The sequence below is a fragment of the Podarcis tiliguerta genome (assembly GCF_965153285.1).
Source record: "Podarcis tiliguerta genome assembly, chromosome: 5".
In the NCBI taxonomy this organism is placed as follows: domain Eukaryota; kingdom Metazoa; phylum Chordata; class Lepidosauria; order Squamata; family Lacertidae; genus Podarcis; species Podarcis tiliguerta.
This window is the reverse complement of record NC_139538.1, coordinates 69,386,636-69,408,010: the sequence shown is the minus strand read 5'-3', so window position 1 is coordinate 69,408,010 and position 21,375 is coordinate 69,386,636. Positions and strand designations below refer to the sequence as shown.

The 21,375-nt window shown below is 40.7% G+C and overlaps 1 protein-coding gene across 4 annotated transcripts; it reads left to right on the top strand.

The window, feature by feature from the left end:
* Nucleotides 1-3,140: 3,140 nt before the first annotated feature.
* VPS26A (VPS26 retromer complex component A) lies at nucleotides 3,141-20,593 on the top strand. Of its 4 annotated transcripts, none has more exons than XM_083439828.1 (9): nucleotides 3,141-3,445; nucleotides 9,510-9,659; nucleotides 11,734-11,809; nucleotides 13,264-13,420; nucleotides 15,211-15,375; nucleotides 16,597-16,703; nucleotides 17,451-17,519; nucleotides 18,371-18,513; nucleotides 19,019-20,593. In XM_083439828.1, the coding sequence occupies exons 1-9, from the start codon at nucleotides 3,443-3,445 to the stop codon at nucleotides 19,130-19,132; spliced, it is 984 nt and encodes a 327-aa protein (XP_083295954.1). In that variant the 5' UTR covers nucleotides 3,141-3,442; the 3' UTR covers nucleotides 19,133-20,593. The 4 variants fall into 4 exon arrangements, with proteins under 4 accessions (XP_083295954.1, XP_083295953.1, XP_083295956.1 ...); XM_083439827.1 differs by lacking the exon at nucleotides 3,141-3,445 and adding an exon at nucleotides 3,500-3,520; XM_083439830.1 differs by lacking the exon at nucleotides 3,141-3,445 and adding an exon at nucleotides 3,785-3,804.
* The last annotated feature ends 782 nt before the right edge of the window (nucleotides 20,594-21,375 follow it).

Genomic DNA, 21,375 nt, shown 5'->3' with positions numbered 1-21,375 from the left:
ATAAGTATGGTGCTAATGTTATCTAAGCTACAAGACTTGTGAAAATGTTAGCGTAAAAGACACAAGAAAACCCACAAGTTGGAGAATATACATATAAAATGCATATTTCAGCAATGCTTTACACAAGAGAGGGGAAGGTTAGATTGTTAGATTATTATATGATATAATGTTCTCTGGACAGTGTTACCACCCACCACTGCCCATTGCTCTGATTACCATTTGCTCTGTTTACCATAGGCGTATGGAGAACCTAAAAGCTTGCACACCGTTTTTTGATGTTCTGGTTGGCTGCTGCAGAAGTGAAGAGTGATACTGGCTTAGTTTGAATATTTTTGCTATCCAAGACCTCTCTGATCTGGTCTGCCTCCCCCTTCAATGGCAGTGGCAGAGAAGCACTAACACTTGTGCTAACCTAGAACTGTTCTAAGGAGCTGCAGCATGTACATACAATCTAGTGCCAATTTAGTGACTGTGGGTCCCTCCTCCAGCCACTTGACTGTAAGTAGGGCAGTATATTTTGGAACCTTGTTTTGTTGCAGAAGTGCTGCCTGAGGCGAGACTTTCAGTACACACACACTCTATCCCCACTTCCACCTATTCAGTAGATGCCCAGAACTGATGGCTTTTTACTGAAGAATAGGGATGCCCACTGTGCGTGCAGCAGGAGGTATATACTCTTTTCCATATCATTGTACAGTGGTACCTCGGGTTACATACGCTTCAGGTTACAGACTCTGCTAACCCAGAAATAGTGCTTCAGGTTAAGAACAGAAATCTGTCTCCGGCAGCGTGGCGGCAGCAGGAGGCCCCATTAGCTAAAGTGGTGCTTCAGGTTAAGAACAGTTTCAGGTTAAGAATGGACCTCCGGAACGAATTAAGTACTTAACCTGAGGTACCACTGTACAGCCAAACCTTGGAAGGCGAACAGAATCCATTCCGGAAGTCCGTTTTACTTCCAAAATGTTTGGAAACCAAAGAGTGGCTTCTGATTGGCTGCAGGAAGCCACATCAGACATTCAGGTTCCAAAGAACATTTGCAAACCGGAACAGTCACTTCCAGGTTTGCAACGTTCAGGAGCCAAAACATCTGAGTACCAAGGTGTTCGGGATCCAAGGTAAGACTGTACAGTGGTACCTTGGTTCTCGAATTTAATCCATTCTGGGAGTCCGTTTTACTCCCGAAACCATTCAAAAACCAAGGCACGGCTTCCGATTGGCTGCAGGAGCTTGCTGCACTCATGATAACTAGGGAAAGGGCCATAGTGCAGTGGCACAGTGTCTGCTCTGGCTGCAAAAGGTCCCAGGTTTGATTTCTGGCATCTCCAAACTGCCTCTGGAGAGCTACTGCCAGTCAATGTAGAAAATACTGAGTTAGATGCGCAAATGGTGTGACCCAGCACAAGGCAGCTTCCATATTGCAAAAAAAATTAATGGGAGATCCAGGTAGAGCTTCCATCATGCAGTGGAGAAAACAGGTGAGAAATGCTTTAGTTTAGAGAGGAGAAAGAGGAGAAAGGAAAAATGGAGGGGAGGCAGGGACAAATGGCTTCCCTGAAATAATCTTGGGAACTGTAGTTTGTTAAGAGTGCTGGAAATTGCAGCTCTGTAAACTACCATTTCCCAGGATTGTTTTGGGGGAACCCATGTGTTTTAAATTTTCTTCATATGTTCTGTGTGGATATTGCAGCCAGGCCTCATCTGCTGCATCCTTCTGATCAGGAACAAGAAACACAAGTTTCCCAAGCATAGTAAGTAATATTTCTCAGTGCCCTCCTTTTGGCTACACCATCTTGAGTTCACGGTTAGGAGGAGCAATAACATGGATGGGGTAGAGATTGGGTTTCTGGCCCAAGGTCACCCAGACGTCCAGAACTCCTCTGAATTGTTATGTAATGTGGATAGCAAGCTCTTCTTCCCCTTCTCCTCCAAATCAGTGCATTCCCACACTTTACCTTCTCCCAATCCAGATTTTTTCATACCCTTTCCTTTTTGAAATATACCCAGCATGTCCTCCGTTTCTCTGATGAAAATAGGGACGCCCCATTCCATAATGATAATTTTATTCTTTATACCCCACACATCTGACTGGGTTGCCCCAGCCACTCTGGGCGGCATCCAACATATATAAAAACATAAGAAAACATGAAACGTTTAAAGCAACCCTTTACTGTACAGGATTGCCTTCGGACGACTCGGGAGTCGGATAACTCCATACCCCCCAACATTTCTCCACTGAAAATAGGGAGACCCTACAGAAAAGAGATTGACAGTCATCCTTCTGGTTGCTTGCTTGGTTTGGCTAGGAGTTGGCTAATTGGTTAATTGGTGAGCTATGAGATGAAGGGGAGGGGCAGATGCCTTGTCAATCAAAGAATGCCTTGTCAACCAATCAGAGGCAGCTTTGTCAATCCCAGCAGCTTTGTCAATCCCATATATATATGATTGTGCAAAGTATCCTCTTTCCTTCCAGCTCCTTTTGTCTCATGCTTTTACAATTGTGAGCCCAAAAGGAGGAGGAGGATTTCTATATGGCAAGTGCTTCAAAGTGGGGACTTCATCTGTGGTAAATCACAAATGGGACCTGCAGCCAAATGTTGCAGTGCATTCTGCTGCTTCTGTTTAGGGTTTCAGCCAGCTATTCCCTCCAAGTGCATTACACACAAACACACACACACACCAAGTGCCAATCTATATTCCATGGTTTATTTAGCATTCTCAGTTGAATCATTATAGCTCTTGTCCCAGTTTCTGCCCGCCCCAAACATTTCTCTATGGAGGGCCTCAGCAGAGAGGAGAAAGGAAAAATGGAGGGGAGGCAGGGACCCATGGCTTCCCTGAAATAATCTTGGGAACTGTAGTTTGTTAAGCATAGTAAGTAAAATTTCTCAGTGCCCTCCTTTTGGCTACAATTGAGGTGCACTGTATGTTTTTGACACGTGCCATAATATTGTTTCCACCTACCAAAATATATTTAATGGTATACATATTTTATTTATGTTGTTAAACTGTCTACAACGGGTGCCAGCCAAAAAAGCAGGCAACGGGGAAGACGCTCGCGGCTACAACCCTTTATTAAAAGTAGTTGGGAAGAAGCGCCATTGAACTCGGCGGGCCTTTCACTCCCAAATAAAGATGCCTCGGATTGGGCGACATGGTTAGCTCATTTGCAGAACGGAATACGTCAGGAGGGGGCGGGCCCAAACTTTCTGCTTCCGTGTGTGTTTTCAGCCTCGTTGCGAGAAGTAGCGCCCCCTAGCGACCATTGCCTCCCTGCCTGCCGGCGCCGTTCGCCTAGCCCGGCTTTCTCCGTCGCCGCCCGAGGGAGGGCTGGTCACGTGCTGGGGGCGTGGATCCGAACGGCGGCCTCTAAGGGTCACATGACAGGGGCGCGGGCCGGGGTTGCTACTGTTGCTTGGGGAGGGGGGCCGGAGTCCGACTGACCATGGTAAGTGAGCGGCTGCCGGGCTTCAGGCGGCGGCGGCGGGGTGCGGGGAGGAGAGAAGCGGGGCTGTTCATGGCGGTGCGTCGCCTCGCCTGTCCGAGGCCTGCAGGACCGTTGTAGTATGAGCGGCGGCGCCGGCGCCGCCTTCCTCCTTCCTTCTCCTTGTGAGGCGGGTTGGGCCTTGGGGGGCTTTTGAGGCGAGGGAGGCCGGGCGAGCCGTTGGCCGTTCCCATGGATATGGCACTCTCGGCCCGAGGGGCTTCCATTCGATGCCGCCGCCCCGCTTCCACCACGCGCTCCACCCCGCCTTTCTGGGTGACGCGGGCGGCGTGTGTTCCGCTGCTGCTTGAGGAGAAGGCAAAGTACGCGGGGAGGGGCGCTGTTGCCGCCGGTGCCCCGGGAAGATCAGGGTCTAGGTTTCTTACGGCGGGCTAAGCGAGCAGGGCGGGGTGGAGGGAGGGAGGGAAGTGGCTGGGATTTTCGTGGAGTGCGGGACACGTCAGAGTCACCTGGGCTGTCTCTGGTGGCAGTCCCGGGTTTGGCTTCTAAGAGGAGGAAATGTGGGCTGGGGGCGTAAACGTGTCTGCGGGTTTATATTCTCGGGGGGTTTATGCACCTCTTCGCGTAGGGAGAGGAGACCCTCACCACACAGTTACTTACAGTGCGCTGTTACTTCACGTGTTGCCCAGCAGCACTGGCATGCAAAACCTAACCAGCCTAATTGGGTTGTTGTAGTTGTAAGGTTTAATTTGAAGAATGCTGTTAGTAATTACCAGTAGGGATGAAAGGTGTATAGGGAACCCAAGAAGGAGAACTGGGAGCAGGTTGTAAGGACTGGACTGTGAATGCTTCTTTGCTGATTGTTTTTTTATTGGCTTTATGTCCTGCATTTCTGCCAAGACACTTGAAGTGGTTTACAAATTTTAAATACTATAATATAAAATGAAGAGTTGATAGAGCCCTTTCAGGCCGACTGGGAGTTGGTGGTGCAAACTCCCTGACCACCTACCCTCCCTCAGGGCACACAGGTATCCCTGAAGCAACCCTAGGAAAGGTGTAGCAGATGCTATCCTAAATCTCTCAGGCCGCTGATGGTTCTGTGAAGAACTGGGTGGTATGAAGACTTTGTCTGCACAACTGGTTGCAAGTGGTCAGGCTGAACCTGGAGTCTGCAGTACTCTAGGCATCACACTTTGAAGAAGGGCACTGACAAATGAGCATGTCCAGAGGAGGAGGGCATCTGAGATGGTGAGAGTTGTTGAAACAAAGTTCTCTGAGGAATAGTTGAATGAAAAGGTAAAGGCCCCCCGGACGGTTCAGTCCAGTAAAAGGCGACTATGGGGTTGCAGTGCTCATCTTGCTTTCAGTTCGGGGGAGCCTGTATTTGTCCTCAGACAGGTTTCCAGGTCATGTGACCAGCATGACTAAACAGCTTCTGGTGCAGCGGAACACCGTGACAGAAGCCAGAATGCATGGAAACTCTGTTTACCTTCCTGCCACAGCAGTACCTATTTATCTACTTGCACTGGCGTGCTTTTGAACTGCTAGGTTGACAGGAGCTGGGACAGAGCAACAGGAGCTCACTCCGTCGCGAGGATTCGAACCTTCCGATCGCCAAGACCAAGAGGCTCAGTGGTTTAGACCACAGCAAGCCTATGTTTGGCTCGCCAAAAGATTAAAGGGAGACATGAGAGTGGTCTTCAGATTTCTGACAGGTTTAATGAAGAAGATGGAGCAGGCTTGTTTTTTATTTCTCCAAAGGGCAGGACTAGAACCAGTAGGTGGAAAGTGTAGGGAAGCAGATTTCAGCTAGGTTTAAGGAGAACATTCCTAATGCTAAGTACCATTTGACAGTGGAATAGACCACCTGAGGAGGTGATGATGGGCCCTCCTTTGCCAGAGGTAGAAATCCTGTAGTTACTCCTTGCACTGGGCAGAGAGGGGGTTGGATTAGATTACCTCAAGGGTACTTTCCAAATTGGGGACGCGGGTGGCGCTGTGGGTAAAACCTCAGCGCCTAGGACTTGCCGATCGCATAGTCGGCGGTTCGAATCCCCGCAGCGGGGTGCGCTCCCGTCGTTCGGTCCCAGCGCCTGCCAACCTAGCAGTTCGAAAGCACCCTTGGGTGCAAGTAGATAAATAGGGACCGCTTACCAGCGGGAAGGTAAACAGCGTTCCGTGTGCTGCGCTGGCTCGCCAGATGCAGCTTGTCACGCTGGCCACGTGACCCAGAAGTGTCTGCGGACAGCGCTGGCTCCCGGCCTCTAGAGTGAGATGGGCGCACAACCCTAGAGTCTGTCAAGACTGGCCCGAACGGGCAGGGGTACCTTTACCTTTACCTTACTTTCCAAATTGCTAGTCATTTCATTCTAGCTAGTCATTTCATTCTAACATTTTTAAAAATCTTGGCAGGGTGCACTTTGTTCAGTGATTCCATCCAGGTGTGTACTCATAGATAAGTAGCTCAATGGAACAGGTTGGGTATACTATATAGAATCCTTAGGAATTCTAGAACTGGTTTAAAACCTTCTTTATTACATATCCATCCATAACAATGCCTTAAAGAATCTGCATGTGGTCTTACACTCATGTAATAAAATGTAAATTGTTCAGGCAATAGACTCTTGAGTCACTAGCAAAATAATATTTATATGAATCCTTAAGGTCAGTTGATTAGAAGTGACTTATGTCTGTAAAAAGCCTATGGCGGTATTAGTGAGCTTTCAGGCAGTGGCTTAATATTGCAAATGGGTCATTCAGATCTGGTTTTTCTGTGAGCATGATTGGTATGAGTGTTGACACATATTTTCATAGGCATTATGTTTTCCCCCATCAGTACTAGTGGGTGTTGGTGCCAGAATATTTCCCTGCTGTGTTTTCTTGTTCCTCCGCTGTATTAGTACTGCTTTGCTCTTCTACCTTTTCCAGTTTTAAGTAGGTGCACAAGTATTTCTGTACCTGGGTACACACCTTTAATCCACCTACTTGTAAATTCACAAAAGCAAACTTAGAAACCCATAGTTATCATGTTTTATGACATGTAAAATGGAGACTTTTGATTCTACAGGATGACTCATTTCCATATTTTTTAAAAAATATAATAAGTCTTGTGCAAGACCACAGAGGAAAGTGGGAAGGTCTTGTGCAAGAAAGGTATTGCATAAGACCTTTATTTTTTAAAAGTCTCAATGCATGTACTACAGTTTGTCTCTGAGATATACCCTACATATAATGTGTGAAGATGTCTACCTTCTCCGAAGTGGTTGGCTGAAATTTGAAGGTGTTCAGTGTATGGCAGTTGGTGGAAATAGGTAAATAGGCTGAGATTGTTTGGGTCACCAGAAACTGTGTGCAGTTGACGAAAAAATGGAAGTAGGGGTGGCAGTAGAGACCACTCATCAAAACGTCACAACACATATGACAAACTGCTTACCAAAAACAACAACATGGTAATAAGCGTCTGCACCAGGTGTGCCTGTAGCTGTATAATAGGTTGTTTTTACTTTCTTTTCTTTGCATAGTAAGGTGAAATTCAGATTAAACGGATTAAAAAATCTTGTATTATGATACAGATGTCTTGTGGATGCTGTCAAATCTTGCATCCATGAACAACACCTACTCCAGAATAAACTCCAGTCTGGAAGCACCCTGAGTCATTTACCGTACTTTGATATTTTAAGGTGGTGTGACAGTGCCTACAAGAATTATATACAGGGATTTCCTCAGTCTTCATAAGCTGTAGAAATCTTTGGTGTAGTTTGTAGGTCATAAAATAACTTTCAGGCATGGCTGGCTACCATTAGTAACACTTGGTCTGGACGAGCTGCTGTGAATTTAAACCCCATGACATGCCAAACCAACTCCCTCCCTCCCGGCCCCACATGCTGAACTTCTGCTTTTCATGCAGCTGTTAAAGGCAAATGAAGTCTGTCAGGCCCAAAGGTTGACAATGCTAATTTGCCTTTGCTTTACTAGCCTACTTATATTAATAAATTAATTATTGGATGGGTGGCAGATACTACCAGTACCTCTAGATGTTGAAATACTGAGGAGACATTTGCCATATATGCTCATCACTTGATGTCTGCAACATCAATAATGTGTTGTGCACGCTTACAAGTGTGCCAAGAGCCCATACAGATAGATGTCTGAATAACTCTTCAAATACAGCCTTTACTCTGGGGGCCTTGTGCATATTCAGCTGACAGTCATTGAGATGGCTCAGATTTAATGCTAAGGTTTGCTATTAACGGGAATGAGCCTCCTAGGACCCTTGGGCTTACATGTTTCTTCCTCCCAGCACATGCTGTGATCCCTTTCCTCTTGGTATATGACAAATTTGCCATCTTGTCTAAAGTGACAAACTATGCTTTGTGACTGACCGCATCATGTTCAGTGCCTGGCTAATTTTGAACACTGCTGTACAAGCTGAATGGCCTCTGCGTTCCAAAGCAAGACAGGATAAACAAATTGTAGTTAGACTTAAAGTATGCGTGTGTGTGCAAACATAACAACAGTGTGTTGCAAACACACTCATTTTAGGATTTGAAGGTCCCCCCCCCAAATTAATTCCTTTTATTGTAGATCAGTTATGTAGTGTGTTAAGGCACTCAACAATGTTTTCCAATTCAGTCAGAAAGTTCAGTTTGTTTTGCCTTTAATGGTGGCTTATTAGATTCTTGTAGGGCTCCTTTGAAGTCTGGACTTCCATTGTGCATATTGTTTGGATAGCTTGGTGTTTGCTTATTAGCAAGAATTGAATGCCATCTAGGTTTTCTTTTTTTAGAATGCTTTGAGGCACTGAGACAGGATACAGGTGGTCTGTTTTGCTTCTGTTCCCCCACAAGTCTCCTGGCCCACTCTCCTTCCCTGTTTGCTTTGGGGCCAAATTAAAGAGTCCTACTGATTCCTGAAAGAAGGAAATAGGACAAAAGGGATCAGTTAAGGAATGGGACAGAGGGCTTTCAGCTGAATCAGGCCTTTTAAATACTTCAAGTATAGCCCAGGTGTGGGGACTGGGAACCTTTTGCCCTTGCTGTACTTAAGTTCCCATCAGATTCAACAAGCATGTTGATGGCTAGGGATGTTGGGAGTTGTAGTTCAGCAATGTCTGACAGGCCGAAGGTTTCCTGCACCTGGTAGGCAGAGAGTAGCTAACGTCTACTTGGAGTAGGCCCATTGAAGTTAAGAAATATGTGATCCATTAATTTCAGTGGGTCTGCTCTGAGTAAAACTTGGTTGAACGCCCCCCATAGCCTCCGGACAATTCATTAGCAACTGAAATGCATCAAGCACTTTTTAAATGTTCCTTGGATACCTGAAACCACTATTTCTAATAGTCCAATCCAGGCATGTCCAACCGGTCGCTCGCGGGATGGGCGATCATGGTCAATCATGGGTTCCTGATCGATGGAAGTTGGACGTGCTTGGTCTAATCTTTCCCTGAGTAGTGGTGCTTTTCTTAGATGAGGCACAAAAGATGAGCAGCATCTGCAGCAATGGGACTAGGCTGCCAACTATTTGAGGGTTTAGGGCATGGGGCCTTAGCCTGTCATTTCCCCATTTTGTTCAAGAGGCCCTCAGACAAAACTAGTTGCTGATTAGATTTCTGTAATGTAGTTTTAATGTATTTTGTAGTATTTTTCCCTTCCATCAATGCAGAAACATATATGTAAGAATTGTTTTAAGTTGCTTAAATTAGTTATCTGTCACTTCACCCTTAAAATATTTTGATTTATAATTGTTATGGGGTAGCATGTGTGGTGGGGGGGCTACACTGGCACATAAGACATGGTGAATCTGTATTTCTGTTCTAGCATGATGCTTGCTTTTCCACAAATGCGACAATTCATAACAGTGTTCTGTTGCTATCTCACACCAGTTCAGTTTCTACAGCTGAAATTTTTGGTGGAATTAATTTTTTAATATATTTTTAAAGGAGCAATTAAAATAAGGGCCATAGAACCTTTTCTTCATTATTTACCTACACTTTGTGGCTGCTATATTGAACTTGATAAAGTTGCTGTTTGTTTTATCTAAGACTAAGTGAATTTGCTTTTTATTGCAGAGTTTTCTGGGAGGCTTGTTTGGTCCCATTTGTGAGATTGATGTTGTTCTTAATGACGCAGAATCACGAAAAACAGCTGAAATAAAAACAGAAGATGGTAAAATAGAAAAACATTATCTTTTCTATGATGGAGAATCGGTTTCAGGAAAGGTAAAAGAAGTTTGTACTTTATGTAAGATATAGGGCAGAAACGGTTATTAATGATATAGCTGTTCCAGATAATCTCATAATAGAATCTAGGTTCTAGTGTATATGTCATATTGAGGTTTGGTAGTAAAAAAATTGTTATTGTTGATGTTATCAAGTCAATATGTATATGTCAAGGAAGGACCAACACATTTATTTTGTTGCGGAGGAACCTCTTTCAGTGTTGGCACAGGAAATCCTCATTAATTTTTATTACACAAATATTTGATACTGTCACATTAATGATCTATGGTGTTAACTGATAATTTGTGAGTTTCTTGAAAATTTAAAAAATGTTAGATTAACTATCCAAATATTTAAGTTGTTGACATTCTTATTTTTATAAGTGGTTTCTCTTCACACAGATTCCCCCCCCCCCCCAATGCCTAAAACTACTCTGTATCTACATCTTCTAGTTCACAAGCTTGTCTTCTGTGGAACTTGGTTTCAACACTACTTTTTTGCTTCTCAGTTTGATATGGAAAGAATGGAAGAAAATAATATATTCCAATAGTTCAAGTAATAATACAAGCAAATGTTGCTGCACTTGGGTCATATTTAAGGTGTTCTTATGTTTTTACAAATGTTATACAGGATAACTGTCCTGTTATCTCTACCTAATGTTCTAAGAAGAGCCTTCTAGGATTAGGCCAAAGGCCTGTCTAGTCCAGCATTCTGTGGCACGGTTGTATTGAACTGTTTTATTCAGAGTAGACTCACTGAAATTAATGGACATAAGTTGGTCTTGTCTAGTATAACGCTGGATACAACCCACAGTCTTTTATGCTAGAGGTCATATATAAACATCATGTAAAGTTGTCAAGGATGGGAAGCAGGTGGCGCTGTGGTCTAAACCACAGAGCCTAGAGCTTGCCGATCAGAAGGTTGGCAGTTCGAATCCCCACGACGGGGTGAGCTCCCGTACTTCGAAAGCATGTCAAGTGCGAGTAGATATATAGGTACCACTCTGGCAGGAAGGTAGTCTGGTTCACCAGAAGCAGCTTAGTCATGTTGGCCACATGACCTGGAAGCTATCTGCGGACAAACGCCGGCTCCCTCAGCCAGTAAAGCGAGATGAGCGCACAACCCCAGAGTCGTCTATGACAGGACCTAACAGTCAGGGGTCCCTTTACCTTTAAAGTTGCCAAGGATAGTTTTATCTTCTACAGTTTTTCTTAAACCCTTTATAAGAATATATAGAGTCCAACAATACTACCCCTGTTGTGATGGTTTTGAATTTGCCTTTAACACAATGCCTTCAATTCTGGCAAATGATTAGAAGGGAGTTCTGGTGCAATCCAGACCCACAGTAGGGCGTCTGATGTGCAGAAGATGTATTTATAAAGCCTGAACCTGCCCCATCTTCTACATAGAATATTCTATTGGAATTCTCTTACTTATAAAATGGAAAAGGGCAGTGTCTGTGCACGTTGCACATGGCCAGATCCAGCGCCTCTATTCTTCTAACCTTCCGCTATTCATTGCCCCTTTAGAATGCTGGAATGGTGCCATATTTAAAACTTGTCTTTTCCTGCTTCTGTCATTTAATGAACTACTTTCACCCATTGCTAAACAGCTGCTTCACCAGTTTCTCTTCCCACAGTCCTATTTTTTTGTGTGTGTGTAGTAAATGATTGCATAAGAAAGAACTGGCAGGGGCGCAGGGAGTGCTGATGGCATCTAGCAAGTTTTAACCATTTTTGCTGTGAAAATTCAGTAAATAAGAGTTGGAAGAAGGTATGAAAATGCCATGTAGTCCAGCATTGTAACACAGGGCTGGAAAAGGGGCAATGAACCAGAACTACACTTCCTTTTGAAAAATACTGGTTTTATCAACTGCACCTATCTTTTTTTAACCGTTATTTTATTTTGTTACTGATTATTTTTTATTGTTCTACATTGCACTTAGTTTTGCAAATGCAGTGGAAAGGTGGGATGGATATATATATATATATATGGTTTAAATGATCTAAAATAAGTTTTTGTACAAATGGATCATTACACTTACACCTTTTCATTGCTGTTTTGACTTTTTCAGGTAAACATAGTCTTTAAACAACTTGGAAAGAGGCTAGAGCATCAAGGAATTAGAATTGAATTTGTAGGACAAATTGGTGAGTCTCTTAGAATTACCATTTGGTATGGATAACTTTGAGTGCTCATAACCCTGATATAGGAATCGTAAACTGGACTGGTCTATTGGTAGTTGAATACAGTGTTCAAAATTAGCCAGGCTCATTTTGCACCAGGCTTTTGACCTGGGCATCAGGATGTCACCTGACATCTTCACCATCTGGAGGCACATTCTGGGGAGCATTGTATCTGAACTGTTTTCACACACTATTACCACATCCTGTAGAATTCTATCAGTTAATTTTTATCTGCACAACCAGGAGCCAAAATTTTATTTCTATGCAGTCTGAGCAGGAGTGGTGAACAACATTATAGTGAATTGTTGCTTGTCTTCACTTACCCCATCCCACTGCCCTGCTCACAGTTGTGAAGAATATGGTTACTTTATGAATGGTCCATGTCACCATTAAGAAAAAGTGCTCAGAATAGGCCAGTATATATATGTGGACTGTCCCTGGGTCAGGTGACATTTCTTCTTTAAGTTCTCAAAGCTCTTAACCTAGCTCAAGGTTGTCATATGAACTAGGCAGATGTTTAACTGAGAATCAATCACAGTCAGCGACTTAAGAGCCATCTTGCCCCAAAATGGCAACCATTCTGTTATGGTGACTATAACATTGGTTAAGGAGCCATTTGGTGCCTAGCTTATATATCTGAGTTTCCAACACTGGTTGTATAACAAGTATCCCAAAGATGTTTGTTTTGAAGTAAATAATGTTTGCTGTCTGTGATTCAAATAAATTGTATTTGTGATATGTTGCAAAGCAGCAGTTGCACAAACAGCATGCATCTTAAAAATAGTAACTATATTCTAGCTAGATCATATGTGGATCTTAAAGATTAAGATGCAACAAGTAAAAATGACGTAATTTATTGAGGCCACATCTTTGTATGTTCTGCTTTTGTTTTTTCTCGAAGAGCTTTTTCTTAAAGTTTTTATATTCTGTTTCATAAACCAAAATTTGTTCAGTAAATTCTCTGTCTGCTTACAATATGAGAATATAAAATAAAATGAAACATTTTGGAAAACATTCTACTAGCCTACCTTTTAAGTTATTGAATTGACTCCATAAAGTCATTTGTTTGTTTGTCAAGCTGACTGTTGATATTCAACAATGGTGGGCTGTTCTGCAGTATAATTAACAGAACAGTTGTATTTTGTACTTGAATGGAGGATCTTTGCAATACAACTGACATACTGAAGGAGTTTAGAGTTAGACCACACTGTAAAATAAATAAATAAATAAATATTTTTTTTTAAAATTGACATGATTAAATGGAGATAGAAATAACGCCAATATTGTAATATCTTTCTATTGGTTTTCTTCTTTTCTTCCTTGACACTTGCAGCAGTCCCAAGTGTCAAGCCCTTGTATACTCCTTAAGGAAAGCTTCTGTTACATTTCCCCTCTGATTCTATTCATTACTTTCTTAGAGCTTTTCAGTGACAAGAGCAATACTCATGAATTTGTAAACCTAGTGAAAGAACTGGCCTTACCTGGTGAATTAACACAAAGTAGAAGTTATGACTTTGAGTTTATGCAAGTCGAGAAGCCATATGAATCCTACATCGGTGCCAATGTCAGATTGAGGTATGGAAACTGAAAAGTACTATTTCTGCAGTTATGGTTATAATAGTTTCTAACTTATAGCATTATATAGGTATGGGTAAAAATATATTATAAATTGGTTGCATCAAAAGGGCCCATCTGTTTGTGGAAGGAATTTTGATCTAGCAGAGACATCCACAAAGAGGGAAGGGGTTCTTTTGCCGAATACCCCCTGCAGCCTCTCTCACCCCTTAAATTGAAGGAAGGTGGCATGAGCATTACAAGGGGGAAATGGTATCTGAGAAAGTCACCTCCCTTCATTTCCATGTGTAGGAACCTTTGCTGAATTGAAAGCTGTTACATTCCTGAAAGAACTGTTTCCATTAATGGAAGCATACTTTTGAATCTAACCCATATGGATCCTTTTTCTCTCAGATCTGATGGCTTTGATGGAATTTTTTTCTTTTTTGGCCTTCAGAATCTAGATAAAATATCTTATGAATCAAACTCCCTATATGCCCCTGCAGGCTGGTAGGCTATTCATCTGAGTAGTCTCCAAAGCTGAGATTTTATGCAACCTGTGCTCCAAAGACTATAAGTGAGCAGTCTTGTCTATCAAATGTCACTCTGTACTAAGAAACTTGTATCACTTGCTTAGAATAATTTCTTCTAACAAAATCATTTTGCTCAAATCATTTTAAGTTGTTTAGAGTAATATCTGATTGTGGCAGGCCACTTTTACAACAGCTGTTTCGCTAGCCAGAGCCTTGTTTTGAGTGTAGCACAGCAGCTGAATCCAGTGAGAGAATTGTGCTTATGAAACAAGTTGCAGAACTTCTCAGTGACAACTAAGCTTTTGCACTACTGCTTGCAGAACAATGTTAATTCTCAATCTTATTCCACTAATGTTATGTTGGATGTTGCCCTTAGTTACATAGATTAATATGCAGCTTTTTGGAGAGATAATTGGAAGGTATTTGAGCCAAAAGGCATGCAGTGATGGAAGACTCTGAATTTCTGTTCTTTAGTCATTATTAAAATACTTGATTACAGCATTGTTAAAGAAATACAAAAATGAAAACAAGTTGCAATAAAATGAAAGAAATAAAAATTTCTACATAGAAAAAGTAATTAGCCATATAATAAATATGATTATAATAATAATGATAACAGGAAACTATATGGAAACGGTAAAAAAAGCTTTAGCAAGCAATCTGAAACACATTCCAAGGCGTGAATTTGGATGTGCCTGCCTTAAAAATAATATGTAAACCTTAAATTTAAATGTAAGTGGGTCCTCAAAATACATTCCATCCTGTTTATAGAGCTGTAAAGAAATACTGGATTGAATCCTTTCAGTTTGCATAAGGGATTCTGGTTCAGCAGAGACTCATGCTAGATTGAAGGAAAAGATTTCCTCTGCAGCATCCCACCACATCTCCCATGCTGTACCAGAAGGACCTTCAATCCTCTCAAGCCAGTCTTCATGGAGAGCTGCAGGGCAGTGGGAATGAATTGCCTTTTCTCTTCTACCTGCTGAAGCTTTAGAGTTCTGCTGCAGGCATGTCTGGTTCCAACCCATTGTGCTAATAAAAAATGGAATCACCTTCTCTCTTGCTTTAGGGAACGCTCTTATTAAATTCTCATTTTGGCCTTGCAACAAAAGGAATTAGAATTGTGAGCAGATTGGTTTAATTCAGATTTAACTGCTAATGCAGTTTATGAATCTCAATATAGTCTATTTCTGATGTTAGCTAATTTGATAAAGTTGGCCACTTCATGTATGTAAAATATTCTGTGTATACAATCTGTGCTAATTTCCTGTTTTGTAGGTATTTCCTTAAAGTTACGATAGTAAGAAGATTGTCAGACTTGGTAAAAGAGTATGACCTTATCGTTCACCAGCTTGCGACATACCCAGATGTTAACAACTCTATTAAAATGGAAGTCGGCATTGAAGATTGTCTGCATATAGAATTTGAATACAACAAATCCAAGTATGTATTATGAATAAGGGAATGTGTGACCTTGAAATGGGTAACCAGGGAAACTCCTTCAGGTTAAAAGTGTGGAACACATAGCAGTAATTAACTGATTGCTAATGGACCATGTATAGGTATAGGTGGGTGAAGCTGACTTTCTAAAGTTGTTACAGTTCAAGAGTATTATATTACTCTGTTCTTGAACCAACTACCCGCATGGAAACTTCATCTGATACAAAATGCTGCAGCTAGAATTATGATTACTATACCAGCTACTGGTACTGTACTGTGATTTTGATTACTGTACTATATTGGCTCCACTGACACCCAGTCTGTTTGTGAGCTCAGGTAGCTGGAGGAGACGCTGCTCTATGTCCCATCAGTGTTTAAGATTGAGTTGCTGGGTATACATAAAAGGTCATTTTTGAGAACTCTACCCAAACTTTGGAACTCCTTTCTCTGGGAGTCCAACTGGTGCCTCCTTGATGATTTAGAAAGCAGGTGAAAACTATTCTGCTTTGGTGGCTTATGATGATTTCTTAGTCTTGCCTCCTTTAAAACTGTTTTGCTGGTGGCTGTTTTTCTGTGTTTCTTTTAATTTTGCTATTTTTTTTAAAAAATGTGCTCATTGTATGCCAATTGAGTGTTCTGTTACTATGAGTGGGATTCAAACTAAGTTAGTTGTACTTATCTAAAAGTTAGACATTACTGACTTTTCACATTGATTGCAGTGGACCTAAGTGCAAATAGCTTAGTCTGGATCCAATTCTACATGATGCAAAAGTAGGATACAATTTTTAAAAATGCTTAGACCAGACCTATGTCTTCTGTTAGCAGGGGGCTCTTTAGCACTAACTGCCTAAGCAACAGAGAAGAGATCATTATTGCAATCTGATTTGTTATGGCATCAACATTTTGAAATCTCAATTTACCTTCAGTGCATATTGTGATAACTTGTAACAGTCTCTACTACTACTAGCACTTTCTGTTCATTGGGCTTTAAAGTGGCTTCTGAAAACATGCTGCCTGATAGAGGAATAAAACTGAGTAGCAGCTACAAACTTGAGTGTGGGTCTGCTCTTTGGTAAAATGAGTAACCCTGTTCAATATAGATAGTTCTGTTTTCTTATCCTTTTTCAGCAATATGAATACACAAAAGCATTGTAAAATGCTGTAAACTAGTTTAAAAATGTTAAATTCTGCAGTTTACAAGCCCCCTTCCTTTGTTTCTGTAAGGTATCATCTAAAGGATGTGATTGTTGGAAAAATTTACTTTCTCTTAGTAAGAATAAAAATTCAGCATATGGAATTACAGCTGATCAAAAAAGAGATTACTGGAATTGGTAAGATGAATTTTGAAACTGTCATTAATATTTTTACTTTTAATTTGATGTGTTCTAGAACTATCTTTTCTGATATTTCCAATTTATAATAGGCTGTTCTATTTTGCATATGTATGTGTAGCTAGTTAGCTTCTTTTAGCTGTACATAGTGACCAATACTGGTTTGCAGGTAACTAGTTTATGCTTCGCAGTGAATAGATTCCTGAAACCTCTGCCTTCAACTGTATTTAGCAATATACATGGCAATCAGGCATTCTGTTCAGCTACTTTTCAACTTGAAAGACCTTATTGTACAATTGCTTTGCACTTCTAAATGTAGTAATATTTCAGAATTCGCATGGTGGGTAGGCTGCAAGTGGCACATATGATTCACATTAAACTGGGGTAACCTGTTCAGATTTAAGACTTGGGTGACAGTTGTTTACTTTGACTAATTGGTGTACAGAACTACTAATCATGTTGGTCCTGATTAACAGCTGTAATCAGGGCTCATGATTCCTCTGAGGTTCTGTTGTATTGGACTGAGCTGGGGAAGTACAAATATTGGATATTACTAAGAGGAGCTGTGTCTTGAAGAGCTGAGAAGTAGTGATATTTTCTGATTACCCGTGTAATTCAGTACCTATTCATGATCTGATAAGGTATAACTGCTAAGGGGCTTTAGTCCATAGAAATAAATAAATGTATTCAACTAAATATGCAAAATTGAATTAAAGGACTTTTTTAAAAATATAATTGTTTAACCAGGACCTAGTACCACGACAGAGACAGAGACCATTGCAAAGTATGAAATAATGGATGGTGCACCAGTTAAAGGTGAGTTGGTGTTAACATTGTCAAAGCATTTTTATGTTAAAATATAAGTTGTTTCTCTAAATTGAGTGTTAATCCTATTATGGAGTACATAAAAATTATATTGAAGCCTAGAGTGGTACAAAAAGAAAATCTAAAACACTAAATACCAATTTTGCCTTATGCATCATTTAAGTGCCTTAAATGAATAAGGGGCTCCTAATCTGGGGCCTTCACTCCTTAATACCAATTGGATAGTATTAGTTGCTTTCATAAATTAGAAAACTGATTTCTGGTTTGTGCCAGGTCTATCATTACTTTTTCTTGTGTTCTTAAGAGTCAAGAAAAAGAGTAGGGAAAACATGGACAAATGTGCGACCCCTGAACATAAGAATAGCTCTGTTGGATTGGACTAGTTTAGTGTAGCATCCTCTCTCCCACAGTAGTCAACCAGATGCTTATCTTCTGCTGCTGTTCCCCAGCAATTGGAATTCAATAGCAATTGGTTTGTCCCTTTAAAGCCAATTGCTATTAATCACCCTGCATGTTGTGATAACAAATTCATATTTCAGCTTTGCGCTTTGTCTGTCCTGAATTGTGCTCCCCAGCTTGATTGGATGACAGAAATGGATGCAGAGCCATGCTCACATTTAAATATATAGCTGTTTTCCTTTTCAGAGGCTACTCCCGCCCAGATTAAAAGGCATGTTGAGATTTGGTGTGACTTGCTTAAGAAGAAATTCCCAGCCCCCTTCTTTTTAAATTGATGTCATGCCATTCCCTGTGACTCCAGATTATTCACTGTCAGGAACTATTCTAATCCTTTAAATGTTGAGGAAAGAAGCAAAACTAATCACAACTTCTTTTTATCTAAGGTGAATCTATTCCTATAAGACTCTTCTTGGCGGGCTATGATCCTACTCCTACAATGAGGGATGTGAATAAAAAGTTTTCAGTAAGATACTTCTTGAACCTAGTATTAGTTGATGAAGAGGACAGAAGGTACTTCAAGCAACAGGTATGACATTGTGCACTGAAGTATTGTAATGAGGTGGATTATTATTTATTTGTGTTGCCTTTTCTGTTAGAAAATATTCAGGGCAACTTTCAAAGTACTAAAGCCAGCACCCAATAAAACAATAATTGGGATACTTAAGCAGAAAAAATGCAGTCCATTAAAACATCAGTAATAAAAGCAGAACAATGCTAATAAAAATCTTATCTCCCATTACCTGCTTAAGGGAAGGCTTTATGAAACAATGTTTTTATGTGCTGCCAAACTGTCTAGAGTGGGAGCAAAGGAGACCTCATGAAGAGAGCTGTACAACATGGGCACCACTCCATGCTTCAGCATAACTTTCTGAAAAGGATTGTGGCTTTCAGTATCTAGGTTTTTTCAGAAGTTTATATGGAAATGCTAAGGGGCGCACGCGAGTGTTCTAGGAGAGATGCTTCTATCTGCGACATCAGTATGTTTAAAATATGAAGCCTCTAAACTGTACATTTTCTTCCACCTTAAACAGGAGATCATTCTTTGGAGAAAAGCTCCTGAGAAACTGAGGAAACAACGAACCAACTTCCACCAGCGGTTTGAAAGTCCAGAACCACAGGCATCAGCAGAGCAGCCTGAAATGTGAACTGGGTGTTGGGAGTGAAAGAACTGTTGATAGATCAGCAGGTTAAAGGTGGCAACAGCCTGTAGGGAAGAAGGCCACCCATTTCAACAGTCTTCCTCATCTTACAGTGCTGCATTTCCCACACTACTAAAACATTCTTTAAGTAAACATTCAAGTGTGTACATACATTTAAAATAAGCGCTTTCTCAAACACTGGAACTTTCTTAAGCTATTTTATACTGCACATTTTACTTTTTGTCTGGTGTGATGCACTCAGATATATGCATAAAGCTTAAAAAAGTTACGTTTTTCCATGCATGTAGGCTGGTGCATTTAAGTTTTGCTTATCATCGATGGTAGACTAAAGCATTTCCTCTTCCCATACCACAGTCATATCATACATCCTTCCTCACCGTCTACTGCCTGTATCCTTCAAAACTAATAAATATATTGTTCTAAAATGACAAATTCAGGGTTTATAATGGGATTTTGTCCATACACTTGGAATAGTTCTCATGCCAGAGTTTTCAGACTTTGTCTCTTTCTGAGGAATGTATATAATAAAGCAAGCTTCTTTCTCATACTAGCTTTATAAGAGGGGTGATGACTCTTCTAATTCTTTTCTGGGCACCTCCATCTTAATGATTCTACTATCAAATTGCAAAGCCCTTGAAGGCTTATATGCCCTAAGCGAAAATACAGAATTATCCCATTGAGCTGTGTTTCAGTGGCAAAGGTGTGTGAAAATGTAGCTTTTACTGATTACACTTTTGGAATTCGGGTCATAGGCACAAAATTCAGATCACTTTGCATTAAAATGCACACTTCATCTTACCACCTCAAACATTGGCTTGTAGGAAGGTCTGTGTATGTAAACCAAATTGAATGCTAAGTAGGCTTTGGAATTCTGTCTAGCAAAACACCCAGTCATTTTTAACTTTAGTGAATTTAGTATTTGGACAACCCTTGTTAGCCTCCATCTATCCACAATTAAGCATGTAGTTTTCAGAAACGGAGTTTAACTATGGTCACAATATGGAACCTGCTGAATTAGATGGCTACTCATATTTGTAGTTCACTTGGCCTATCTACCAAGAATGTTTCTAAACTTCACTGCAAGTGTTATTGGTTACCTTACTTTATGAGTAAGTGAAATTCTCAAATTATACTTCTGTAAGAACTGTTTTACTACCATGGCACTTTGATAAAGCAGTCAAAGATGCTGCGTGCTGGGATATTTCTCTTTAGCATGGATGCCTATGACTGAGAGAACTTAACTCCCTCATGTAAGTGCCTATTCAGAATTTCAAACAAAAAATGCCAAATATTTTCATGGACACTTGCATGTTGTAATCTGGAAACTATTCCAATAAATTTTTGAAAACTGATTGTATTTAACCAGCCTCAAATTGTGCAACTATGTATAATAGACATAATAAACTGCTCTTTGAATTATTAAAAATAGCTGTATTCTCACTAAAATATCTAGATTGTGTCTTCAATTTTACATTGTGCTGTAGTGAGTTTCACTTATAGAATTATTGAATATCTTAAAGTTAGACTTGGGATGTTCTTAAATAGCATTTAATGCATTGTTGGGGTGGAAGAAATTCTAGTTCATCTCAAGTTTTAGTGATCACAGACTACCCAAACAAAACTGGGATTCTCAATGGGTGGCATACTTTCCCTTTGAACCTGTTCATTTAGATATATTTCTTACACTGGCACAACAAATTTGGTTGAAGCGAATTGAACAGATAAGAGCGTTGTAGGCAGCTAAGTGGTACTCTGGGTAGAAATACTGAAATTAAGGGACCTCAGTTAGTCATGCCTATTAATTTCAGCATAGGACCAATCCATTTCTTTCAGTTAGACACGTATTTTTGGAGATCAGCATTTAGTGCCATGACGACTAATTATCTAGAGACAATTTTCATATCTAAAACCAAGCCATTATCATTTGCAACTCTATAAAGCAATATGCTGCCTTAGGATGTGGTTGATGCATTAAAAATAAGTGGCAGAATTTTTTTTATTATGTGGTTTTTAATCTAATTTGACTACACTTAAAGAGTATGTTTGAAGTCCTGCTCTCTAACACCATTTTTTTGTTTGTTTCAGCTTCTTGAAATTGATAAGGGCTTTTCTTTTGTATATGGATTTATAAAGTGTTTTGAAGTGCAAAGCCCAGTCTCTTTCATTTTGTTGTTATCTTAAGGCTAGTTTAAGGTAGTACTTGGTCCCACCCACTCCTTAAAATTAGA

What these genes read in the sequence shown, in the direction of transcription:
- VPS26A (XM_083439827.1), top strand. An exon ending in TGAATTTGTAGGACAAATTG is followed by an intron (nt 11,810 to 13,263) that starts GTGAGTCTCTTA and finishes TTACTTTCTTAG; the next exon opens with AGCTTTTCAGTGACAAGAGC. An exon ending in TTTGAATACAACAAATCCAA is followed by an intron (nt 15,376 to 16,596) that starts GTATGTATTATG and finishes TGTTTCTGTAAG; the next exon opens with GTATCATCTAAAGGATGTGA.